Here is a 12,973-nt window from a genome sequence, read left to right as displayed (position 1 = left end):
CCTCCGACTGCTTTTGGTCGCGCCTTGGTGGCCAGCCAGGTCGTGGTTTCCCGATCTTCGACGGCTCGCCAACGGAGACCCTTACAAACTTCCAGGGTAGTTGCATCTGCTTCGACATCCACACAATCGACAGCTGCATCCGGATCCACTGCGATTCCATCTTCACGCATGGGTCATCTGCAGAGGGCATTAAAGGCTAAGGGCTACTCTGCGCACGTGGCGAACGTTATAGCTTATAGTTTCTACCCGCTCTTTATATGACGACAAATGGCGCTCTTTTGAGAATTTTTGCGCAGGAAGATCTCAAAATCCCATGGCAGCATCTCCTCAGTTTGTGGCACAGTTCCTTCTCTATCTACGGAACTCTAGACATCTCAAAGGCAGTACCTTAGGCACCTATTTGTCAGCTTTGAATTCTGTCCTTGCTATCAAGTCAGATACACAGATCTCCAAGATACCGGAACTTATTGCGCTTCTCAAAGCTTTCAAGCTGGAAGACCAGAAGGCCAAGTTCCGTCCTCCAGCTTGGGATCTTAATGTTGTCCTTCAACATCTCAGAGGGCCGCCGTACGAGCCATTAGAGGAAGCCTCCTTTGAACATCTTTCCAAGAAGACGGTTTTCTTACTATCATTGGCAACAGCGGCTAGAGTCAGCGAGATCCATGCTCTTGACGTTACTCAGATCCGATTTGAACAGTCAAGACACGGACGTGTTCATTTGGGTTTGCTTTGGGATTTTGGGGCTAAGAACCAGCTTCCCGGGCAGCCTAACAGGCTATTTTCCATCCCTCCTTTGTCTACGATCCTGGGTCATCATGACATGGAGGAGGAGCTGCTATGTCCAGTCAGGGCTCTCAGATGCTATATTAAAAGGTCAGCCTCTAGGAGACGATCCCGCAAAAGATTATTCATTCCCTTTGCCGTGTCCTGCAAAGGCGAAGTAAACAGAAATACTATTGCCCTCTGGCTCAGATCGACTATCCTGGCGGCCTATGACGACAAGCACCTGCCTCATCCGGTAGCAAGTAACCCGCACGAGATCAGGGCCTTGGCGTCTACAATGGCCCTCCATCGGAACTGCACAGTACCGCAGATCATGGAGGGCTGTTTCTGGAGGTCATCAACTGTCTTCGCATCCCACTACTTGAGGGACTTGGCAGTTGAAGACGTAGAGGAGTTACAGTCATTTGGTCCATTGGTGGTTGCTCAGCAACGTACCCGACCATCCGCCCATTAGGTAACTACACTTCTACTTACCGTTGGTCTTAAGATTAACCTCACCCCCCGGGTGCATCGGTTTTTCTTTGGAGTTCTATTGGGTTACTCTTTGTCCTGTTCCAGGTATTATCCTGAGACCGTTGACATTGGTTTTCCCGAGTTCTCCTGATGCATGTGCACTGTTTGCTGAGGGATGGTCCTCCGGAGTCCACACCACCATCCATCTGTCGAAGCCATATGCATAAGACCTATGGTAAGGTAAGTTAAAAATTTATTAAAATCTAAATATTTTAGATATTTAAATACTTACCTTACCATAGGGCGGTGACTCCCTCCCAACGCTGGATGCTCCTCCCCACTTTGGACTCTTCAGACCTTCTGGCTGACGGTAAAAGTGAATTTTGGATTCTGCGCTCTCGCGCGAGTGGAGAGATCACGTCACTTCCGTGACTACATTCGTAGATTACATGAGGTAGCCATCGAGGGGATGGCGAATCAACGACTGTCTGATCTCGTTTAGCGAAGCTAGAGGTAATATGCATAAGACCTATGGTAAGGTAAGTATTTAAATATCTAAAATATTTAGATTTTAATAATTATCAAAAACAACAGCATTGTACAGGTGTAACACTGCTGAATACAGTGTCATGTGAACAAATGCTCATGATATTGTCAGAGGATATGACTCTGCTTTTAGCAGAGATTTCTTATGAATGTAAAAGATTTTGTCATTTCTATTTACAAAGACATACAGTCATCCCTCGCCATAACGTGGGTCTTGGGGTCCACGGATGACCCCCGGCGTTATTAGACATCCGCATTATAGTACCTATTACATAATGTGGAACAAAGGCCGAGTTAGATCATATATTCCAAGGACATAACAAAACTGCTGTTTCGTGAATTGGGTCCAGTAAAAATATATCGTATTGTTGAAGGTAAAAATAAACAAACTTTGAAAATGAATATATATATATACGTATATGTACGGGAAACTTTGCAATAAAAAATCACTACCTGTTATCAAAACCTATTGTTATTCATCTAAGCTGGAAATAGCAATCAGCTGTGCACAGTTTACTGCAAACATATTTAACATAACAATCAACACAGGCCGTTACCTATCTTGATACAATTTACGTTGGAGACAGTTTGACAAGTCACCGCTGACTTCCCGTGATGCTTGCAACTTTGATTTAAAAAAACCCAAAATTGTGCCCATTTAATTGTTGAAACTGACTTCAGTGAGTCAATATCGCGGGTCTCGGAGTCCATGAATTACGAGACTGTTGGTGACTGATAAGAATAATGTGAAATTGGCGCTATCGGGGGTAGGCGCGAAAAACGGACCCTCACGAATGAGGTAAGCGGAAGTTGTACGCTTATGGAATGAGGTAATGCTCTCACTGTGTTTCCGTTGTTTCTGTCAACAGTTTTAATAAACAAAATTGGGATTGAATTTAATCAAATAAAATGTGGTTTCTGACACCATACATCCTGGGATGACGTAACTCTACTGATATCATGTCTTGTCTTTCATAAGTTACTGCTACGATGTTGGTACGATTATTATTGAGAAAACCCTGCATGTTTTAAGCATGTGAAACACTATGGATATGTACGATAAACACTGTCAGTTGCCATCCCTACTGAATTTCACTAGTTTACGTAAGTTATAAGAGCGCAGCAGCGGATTTGTTGATGAGCTATTTTTGATTTCGTGAAGGGGTGTGATCGCAGTACAACCTTTTCATGGGGGCCACGGATTACCCCACAGTTTAACCGAATCCACGGTATTGCCAAGCGCGTTATTGTGAGGGATGACTGTAACACAATTTCCCGTCTGTATTTTACTCAGATACCAAACATCTTGTTTCTGATGTATTGTCTTCACCTATGACACGTCCTGAGGTTGTATTGTCTTCACCTGTGACACTTCCTGTTATTGTATTGTCCCCATGTGTGAGACTTCTTGTGGTTGTATTGTCCATACCTGTGACACTTCTTGTGGTTGTATTGTCCATACCTGTGACACTTCTTGTGGTTGTATAGTCTTCACCGGTGAGACTTCCTCTTGTATTGTCCTCACCTATGATACTTTCGATGGTTGTGTTGTTCTCACTTGTGATACTTCCTGTGGATGTTTTGTCTTCACCTATGACACTTCTTGTGGATGTATTGTTTTCACCTGTCACCTTTGATTCTTTGTGTGGCAGGCCCTTGTTACCCGTGCCCCCTGACAGTGAACCTGTCATGTTTTTGCAAGTCCACATCCATCACAGTGCCATGTGGGAGGGCGAAGGACATAAAACCACCTAAATGCAACAAGAAATGCCAGTAAGTTCACCACCAGCATCTGTCTCTTCTTCAACCTCGTCTAGACAAAAGCCTACAAAACAGTACAATCCAAGTAATTGTTGGAGTGTACCATGTATGTCCATCTTTGTTGAGATTGTTGTGTCTTCATCTAGAATTCCTCCAAACTGCCACCACCCAACACGAGACAAACATCGATGTCACTTTGATGAATGCCCGCCATGTCAACAGACGTGTCTGCTGCCCTTACCCAAGTGTGAACACACATGCCCAGTCAGGTGTCACGATGCTGTCAAGGTCAAAGTGGAAGACCAGGTGGAGAAATCTTCAGTGTTTGTAGAAAAATGTATTTTCGACCATGGTAGAGTTTTGTTTAGTGGTATAGGATGTGGTTGGGTATAATTTGCGATTGTTACTTTGTTTGTGATTTTCCTTATCCTGACTCATGCTTATCATGCTTACCTACCCCCTCTATGTGAAGATAGTGGAACACTTGAACTCTCTTGAAGTTTGCTTCTAATTGAAGCAGACTCTCACCATCCTTTCCCGCCAATATGGTCACATGACCAGCCATGTTTGTCACTCTCTCCATTATCTGACAAGAACAGTTGGAGGCACTTTAGGTCCCAATACAGCGATAAGTTTTTTGCTTTAATTGTCCCCCGCTGCAGCGCTGAGCGGGAGACTATGTATTCAGCAGTGTCTGTACTTACGTATGTACCTCCCGATTCTTGTTAACGCGATATCACATGAACTATTGTACCCAATATCTTCAAATTTGACAGATGACAGCCTACTTTGTTGAGTCCACATTAGGGGATTGTGCAAACACCAGTCGTTTGGGTGACCTGGATCTTATTGTCAATATGACCACAACACTTTGTCCACTTTTCGTTCATGTTAACACAGATTTCCATAAAACATTGCATCCATAAAACATTATCCAGACACCAGTCATTTCACGCATCTTGTGTATGAGCAAAAAGTAAAGAGTAATGAATGTGTTATATATATTCCATTCTTCTTTAGTGGCAGGGGACATTACCATGTTAGTGGCAAACACTTGTTTCAGTCCTATAATCAAAATTATGCCATATTCGTTTTTTGGACTAAAGTACCTGAACTGCTCTCCCTACTACGTACCTGAACTACTCAACTTCAAGGTGGAAGACCAACAATGCAGATTTAAGGCTTCAGCTTGTAACTTGAATGTCATACAACAACACCTCATGAGTGATGTCTACGAGCCACTGACCCGTTAAGGTCTGGGGTATAGCAGGCCTTCAGCAACACATGCTTGCCATAAAAAGCGACTATGCTTGTCGAAAGAGGCAACTAACGGAATCAGGTGGTCAGGCTCTCTGACTTGGTTGACACATGTCATCGGTTCCCAATTGCGCAGGTCAATGCTCATGTTGTTTATCACTGGATTGTCTGGTTCAGACTCAATTATTTACAGACCGCCACCATATAGCTGGAATATTGCTGAGTGGGGTGTAAAACTCAACTCACTCACTCACTTTGAGCTACTAGATTGGACATTGCTTGAATTATTGACACAGAAAACGCTGATCCTACTCGCGCTAGGAGCAACAGCACTGATGTTAGAAATACATGCTCTGGACTTAAGTCGCACACGGTTTGATTCCAGTCATCGTCAGATTGTACATCTAGGATTGAGATGGGATTTTATCGTCAAAAATTAACTGCCTGCACAACAGGACAGACAGTTCCACATCCCAGCACTATCTACAGTCCTCAAGCCACATGATGCATATGATATATCATTAGAGCCAGTCAGAGCACTGAAAATTTATCTCCAATATACCAAGAGACATTGTTTCAAGTGCCTATATCATTAGGGCCGGTCAGACCATTGAAAATTTATCTCCAATATACTTAGACAAGGAGAAAGTGTTTCAAGTGCCTGTTCATTCCAACATTTACTGAGACACCTATGGAAGTATTCTGCAACACTATCTCAGTATGGATGAGAGCTGTTATTTTGAGGGCCTACAAAGCAGCAAGACTTAAACATCCACAAGCTTTCTATACACACAAAGTGAGAGCCTTGCCATCAACACTTGCTGTACATGGAAACTGCTTGTTAACAATTATAATGGAAGGCTGCTTTCAGAAATCAGATGCAGTGTTGGCCAATCAATGCCTACGGGACATTGCCACGTAGGAGGTTACTGGCATTCACCGGTTTTGGCCACTTGTGGTCACACAACAACTAATATTTCCACAAAAGCCCTGAGTTTCACTCCACCTTTTATCACGTGACTTTTTGAGACCAAGACTCTGCTCTGCAGAGTATAATGGTTAACAGTCCATGTGCATGTCTTGAACAGGCTAGCATGAGTGATTATGACCCTGTACTTGTAATGAAGATGCTTGTACATGAAGAAGGGCCATGACTGGTCTTGACTGGAATTCTTAACATACAGTTGCATTGGACTCGTTAGCTGCTCTATATGTCATCACGTTCTAGTCAATGAATGCATCAAGAGAAGACAAGTTTGACTGGATGTGATCCCCCATTGCACAGATGACTATTGGAAGAACAGGACCAAACTGGTGCTGTTATACTTCCCGACAGGGGGGAAGTACTGGACGTACTTATATGGCAGTAAACAGAATCCAGGAATCCAGAATGGCCTGACCCACCGCTGTTTTCACTGGGTTCTGTAAGCATAATAAGCATGAATGAGGACAAGGAAAAATATGTAATTTTCTGAATAAAATTGATATTTTATACTTATCCTCATGGCGTCAAGTCCTCCCCACTGCCTCTCTTAAGTACGCTGAATTCACAGTAATTTTTATGTTGGGCTTATGAGATTTGGAGAGAGTGGCAAGCATGACTAGTCATGTGACATATTGGTGGGATAGTGCTTTGGGTTAGTGTATTTTACGTCCACTTAAATTAGGAGGGATCTTCAAGGGATTTCAAGTGTTCACTATCTTCCAATAGAGGGAGGGGATAAGTATGTGTCCGGATAAGTGTAAAATATTAATTTTACTCAGAAAATTACATTTTTGAGACGTGTGTAAGTTTCTGTATATCTGTTCCACACAATCCAGAGGTATGTTTCTGTTTCCTCCTCTGAAGATCCTAGGTAGGGGCCTTGAACAGTTTAAATTGGAGAGAAATGAGTGAGAAAGTTTAGAGTGAGAGAGTTTGGTTTCAAGCTGTACTCAGCAATCTTCAAGCCATATGACGCCAGTCTGTGATAGAGTCTGGACCACACAATCCAGTGATCAACAGCATCAGCATCAACCTATGCAATTTGGATACAATAACATGTGCCAACTATATCAGGATCTTCACGGGTAACTTAGATTTGGGCAAGATTAGAAAGATTTTTAGTTGCTAGGATGAGAAACGTTTTAGCTGCCGTAAGATGTCAGATTTTTGTCTGCCTCCCAATGTCAAAACTTAGATAAAATAAGGTATTTGTCATGATGCTTGACCTGTTTAATGACTCAATCCTTCCCCTTACAGCGACCCCGTGCAGGCCCCTGGGAGGCCAGGCCTGCGTATGTGATACAGACAATAAAGAAGCCCTGTCCCCCGTGTCAGGTTCCCATACCCACAGAGTGCATGGGCAAACACGAGGTAAGGGGGGTAACTCTAATCACTGCCTCATGTGGGGGAAGAGATAGTTTCTTTGTATTTGAATATTACTTGATTCAGACCCTGATTTTAGTATTAGACTGCAACTGCCTGAAATGGAAAATGTCCTGATGGGGAATTGTCCATACTCTATGTTATATATGTATGTGTCAGATGTGGGACTGGGATAAAATATTTTAAGGTGCTCACAAAATGATTTGTATTTTCCAGTAATTAGTTATCTCAGGATGATTGCTAAATATGCAACAGTAATGACACAGGTCTTCACAGGTCTGTTGCCATGGTAGAACATGTATCCCAATTATCATGCATGTACACGTGGTATGAGCTGCTGACCTCATGATTCGTTTTCACAGGTGTCAAACATTCCATGTGCTGAAGTGGCTCCATATTCCTGCGCACGGCCATGTAATCGGCAGCTAACATGTGGGAATCATACATGTTCCATCGTGTGTCACATTGTTTCTGGATCTGTGGACCAGCACACAGTAAGTCTGCCAGTGTATTCACAGTATCTCCAGATCTATGGACCAGCATGTGTTACATTCCTCTTCTGAGTCTAACAAACCCTGGTATCCATGTCACCAACAAGCCCTAGGCATATATGCTGCAGGTCAACTATCTTTGTTTTATACAGATTTTCGTTTTTGGAGGAATCAGTGTCAGTAAATTGGGAATTTTGTAAGGCCTGCCAAAAACTCCTAAGCAGTGGCCATTGTCTGACTGGTTAAATTCGTTTAGCCACCACGCCTCAACAGCCACTCTACATGGGAACTGCTCAATAACAATTAATTTGGAGGGCTGCTTTTGGAAAGCTGTTTGCTAATCACCTCCTTTGAGATTTCACCACCGAAGACATCGTTGCCATTCACCAAATCGGTCCACTCGTTGTAGTACAAAAACTAACGGTTCCTGAAAGGTGCTGAGAAAATCTTACCCTTTTTTCATCACATGATTTGTCGATGCCAATACGCTCCATGGAGTAAAGTGGTTGAGAGCCCATGTGCACGTCTCAGAACAGACTAGTATGAGTGGTTATATCCCTGTACTTGTATGGTATAGTTGTACCTGAAGAAGGGATTGCATCTTCACTTGATGGATGCATCAAGCAATGAAGTTGCTATGAGATAACTAGTAGGACACTAGTATATCGAAAACCACACGAAGATGTCATAAATAACTTTTTTAAAAGTGTTCCGCTATGTTCAGATAGAAGAAGGAGACAAGCATAATGAGCATGAGTCAGGATAAGTTTATAATATCAATTTTAATCAGAAAATAACATTTTTGTTTACACTATAGCAAGTTATAAATAAATGAAGTTTAAGGAGTGCTCTACTTTGAGAACCTTACCTGATCCAGGCAGGAGAAACCTGTGAGACGTGTGAGAAACCATGTGAGAAGGGACGCCCAGTTGGGTGCAAGCACCCCTGTCGCCTTCCATGTCACCCTGGTGATTGTCCCAACTGCACGAGCATGGTGCGGATGAGATGCCACTGTAAGGCTGTCGTCAAACACATCCCCTGCCATGACTGGACTGTCACCATGAAGGACCAGCAAGAAAAACTCCAGTCCTGTGACGGACAGTGCACCAAATCAGTGAGTAGCATAGCATCTTCAATGTATCTGAGGGCACAAGTGACCCTGCAATTGACAGAAACCTGTTATTCTAATGAACCTACTTCACTGCATCACTGCTGCAATGCTGCAAATCCTCATGTATTTTTGCTGCGATCACATGAATCTCATGTTCAGAATTGTTAACATCGACAGAATTTATTAAAGTCTTCTTTACTGTCAACAACACACAGCCAGTTGTGACTATAACAGTACCACTATCTAGCTCTTCAACGTGTTATAAGGCAGGATATACCTCACTTCTCTCCGGTATGTCAACATGGGGGCGGTAGGATAGCCTAATGGTTAAGGTGTTTGCTTGTCACGTGAATACCCAGGTTCAATTCTTCCCATGGGAACATTGGGTAAGCCTGTTTCTGGTGTCCCATGCAGTGATATTGCTGGAATATTGCTAAAAGCGGCATAAAACTATGTACAGTCAATAAGTGTGTCCAGATCAGTGTTCTAGGTTAACATTCTGGTTTGTCCAAGTATGTTTTATATCCTTGTTGCCATACTGACCGACCATGTGTCTGCAGCTGTCATGCGGCCACCAGTGTCCATCAACATGTCACAGCGGAGACTGCCCTAGTGCTGACCAGTGTAAGAAGAAGGTGATGGTACGCTGTTCATGCCGCCGCAGGAAGAAGGAGGTGATCTGCAACACTTTGCGGAGACAAGATGGAGGGGAGAAGGCTGTGCTCGACTGTGATGATGTGTGTGAGAAGACAAAGGAGGAGAAGAAAAGGGTGAGACAGGCAGAGGCAAGGCTGAAAGAGAGTGTGTGACTTGAGCAGGAATATATGCTTTGTGTATTTATTGTGTCTTTTTGTGTTGGGCTTGTGTATTTTGTGTGTTGCTTTTGTGCATGTTTATGAATTTAGAACTTAGTGTGTGTTGCTTGTGTGCATTGTGTGTGGACGGTGGGGTAGCCTGGTGATAAAAGCACTAGCTCGTCAAGTTGAAGCCCTTGGTTTCTACTCTTCACATGCGTACAGTGTGTGAAGCCCTTGTGATATTGCTGGAATATTACTAGAAGTGGCTTGAAATTAAACTCATTCACTCACTCATTTGATGTCTTTGGCATCAGTGCCTGGTATAGTACCTTGACTTGTGTGCCAGTTGATCTTAACTGTTGTCCAGCAAAGAAACTGATTGTTTTGAAGCCTGATTATAGAGGAAAGAAAGTGTGATAATGCAAATCTGTCCCAAACAAGTGAAAAATGTCTTTTCATTACTCATTAGATTGCTTAAAGGTAATTATTTCATTTCCAGATGAAAGAGTCTGCTGAACAGGAAAAGAAAGAGGAAGAAGAGAAGAAACAAAAGCAGGAGCTGGAAGAATTTGAGAGAAAGATGAAAGGAAGAAGGAAGAAGCGTAAACATCTAGAAGATATTGTGGAATTGACATTTTGGGAGAAAAACAAGAGAGTCATTATCATTGTCTCTTCGCTAGTCACTGCCTTTGTGGCAATATTCCTAATTTGGCTGGGAGTGTCCTGATGTACACTGAAACACACAATGAACTGTTAAGTCTTTACTCTCAATATATTGTTGATCATGTCTGCTGTATCAGCTTCGATCATCAGGATTCATCAGTTTCTCTGTGTGTAATCCTCACACCACAGCTTGTGTAGTCAACATTTGTATTGGTGGAACATCTATGCATTCATAATCAGTCTTTCACTAAATATGCTGTAGTACGTGTGCCTCAAAAGCGAACTAATGAATTGCAGTGCTACTCAAAAACTAACATACTTGATGAAACGCTGATCATGGTCAAAACGTCGTACCAACTGTGTGAGGTTTTTGCAGAATTTTTGTCCTAATAATAAAAGGTTGTTTAGTAAACTATCATTAAAATATTGACACAGTTCACTGTTTATTACCAGGGAGGAATGCAGAAAAAAGCACATCCAGGTGTTTGTGTATCATGTGCACATATGCTAAGAAAGTTATTTATTCATTAACCTGTGCTGTGCTGTCTCCATGCTTCCTCGCACACCTGGCTGTCCCTTTCTCTGCACTCCTCCCTAGTAGCAAACAGTGAACTGTGTCAGTATTTTAATGATAATTTGTTAAACAACTTTTATATTTTAAGGAAAAATATACTGCAAAAACCTCAGAGTTTTTGTATGATGTTCTGATTATGATCAGCATTCCACTGAGTGTGTTATGTTTATTAGTTTTCCAGCTAGACTGTAATTCATCAGTCCGCTTTTGAGCCAAATGGACTATAATTTAAGTTTAAACTGTGATTATTGTGAGAAGGCAGAGTCAGCTAATTGTATTCGTTTGGATATATAATACTCAAAACAAAGTATAGAATCATCTACCAGTAAGTCTTTCATATTTTTAAAAGAAGTTTGGCATATCAGATTAATTGTAGTAATTTAAAGACGATGGGATGATCCTTAACTTTTATTGAGAAGTTTGTGAAGGATTTTTCTTCTTGTACAGGAATCTGGAGGAATAAGTTAAGTTGCATTGAATTCTTCATCTGTATGTTTATTGTTCAGTACAATATTTACCAATATTCCAGCTATATGACAGGCCTGTGAAGAGGCTGTGATGGAGAGGTGACAGATCCTGATGACCACCCAATGCATGCAAATACTCCTACTCATTAAAACTTCACCAGGAGTGCAGTGCTGTCTCTTAAGATGACATGCATTACTCCTGTCACAAGTCAATTACAAAGTGAACCAAAAAGCAGTGGTTTTGTTAGTCCGCTCTACACAGTCAGGTCAAACTCATCACCAGTCCCTCAAGTCTGTCCTCCAAAATAGCTCTGGAAGTTTACAGCCAGAAATTTGGAGTAGAAAATCAAGTGTTTCTTGAAACAGCTGTTTGGTAGTTTTTTAATTATTATGTTTAGATTCTAATGATTATGAGATTCCTGTGATATTTTCAGACAACATAATTTGGCCGTCTGCTGCATAATACAAAGGTTACTCGACCATCCCAAATGTCTGTGGTCACAGTAGGTTACCCAACTTTTCATTTGCATGATAGACTCACCTGACCACCTAATTCTTTGGAGACGTGTGCATTCGGGTAGCCTGGTCTGCTCATCATGCCAAAGACCACATACACGCATGCACACACACACAGACAGACATGCTCCATTACTGATATTGTTCATTACACTAAGGTTGTACACTCAAACCCTGTTTATGTGGCCTCACATATATGGAAACCTCGCCTTTTGGACGATTTTTATGTGAAACGAAACTTTCGTTCCATAATTATACTCACTTAACTGGATCTCAGGCTTCCAGACCCGGATGACACATTTTAAAAACCATTCCCACAGATTTCCAATTTAAAAATGATCCTGTATTCCAGATGGATAGATCTGTGCACATGTGCATGTGAACGTGTCACGTCAATACCATTTACCGCACAACTAAGTGTATTCATTCTAAAGGCATTTGATGTGAATTGATTAATTACCCATCAAAACACTAGGGACGCATGTCACTCAGGTTGTTGATTAGGATTTGGTGGATGTGGGAACATCTCATCAGAAACGAAAACAAATGGATTTGGATTAAGGCAAACTACTTATTGTACTGTATATAACGCTTATAGATCGCCTCCCTACTTTCTGTCGCGATGCATCTTGAAAATAACCATACATTTACTTTCTGTAGACAGCAGTTTGACACGATGTCATATGTTTACAGGGCATGAAATACATCTTAAATTAAAAAAAAAAAGAATATGCAATTGGCAAAATAGTGATTTACGTTTTTTATCTAACTTACCACCTGAAGCTTCACATGGTTATAAGTCCAAGACAACCTGTCAACATGTAAACTGAGTTCCCTCTTCCATGCATTATCGGTACACTTGTTACGTTATGATGATTCATTGTCATTAGTATTGACTATTGTTTTATTGATACGTACATGAAACGGTTTTCAGTTTGCTTTCACCTAGTTTTCAGATTTTGCTTGTTTGATCCATTTAACTGGATGTCTCACTATCCGGACAATTTTCAAGTGAAACCAAAATATCCAGATAAACGGGGTTTGACTGTTTTTACATGACAGAATATATTGTATATTAGAACTGGTTGTAAGAAGCAGTTACCTTTGACAATGTGGGCAAACTGTGACTCAACTCATCCTACTTTAGAGGCTCACATCACTGCTAATCTTTTACAGGTTTTACTGG

The 12,973-nt window shown here is 41.7% G+C and overlaps 1 protein-coding gene across 1 annotated transcript in view; it reads left to right on the top strand.

Annotated features, from left to right (window-relative positions):
- Nucleotides 1-12,513, top strand: part of LOC137274544 (NF-X1-type zinc finger protein NFXL1-like) — a 36,751-nt gene extending 24,238 nt beyond the window's left edge. Inside the window, exons 13-19 of the mRNA XM_067807787.1 lie at nt 3,435-3,555; nt 3,690-3,849; nt 7,043-7,156; nt 7,531-7,662; nt 8,537-8,773; nt 9,331-9,540; nt 10,067-12,513. Of these exons, the coding sequence (XP_067663888.1) occupies nt 3,435-3,555; nt 3,690-3,849; nt 7,043-7,156; nt 7,531-7,662; nt 8,537-8,773; nt 9,331-9,540; nt 10,067-10,294 (1,202 nt within the window). The 3' untranslated portion in view covers nt 10,295-12,513. The remainder of the gene's footprint in view (nt 1-3,434; nt 3,556-3,689; nt 3,850-7,042; nt 7,157-7,530; nt 7,663-8,536; nt 8,774-9,330; nt 9,541-10,066) is intronic.
- The last annotated feature ends 460 nt before the right edge of the window (nt 12,514-12,973 follow it).

Source organism: Haliotis asinina, chromosome 2 (genome assembly GCF_037392515.1).
Source record: "Haliotis asinina isolate JCU_RB_2024 chromosome 2, JCU_Hal_asi_v2, whole genome shotgun sequence".
NCBI lineage: Eukaryota > Metazoa > Mollusca > Gastropoda > Lepetellida > Haliotidae > Haliotis > Haliotis asinina.
The sequence above is the reverse complement of the archived record's forward strand: the minus strand, read 5'-3'. Positions and strand labels throughout refer to the sequence as shown.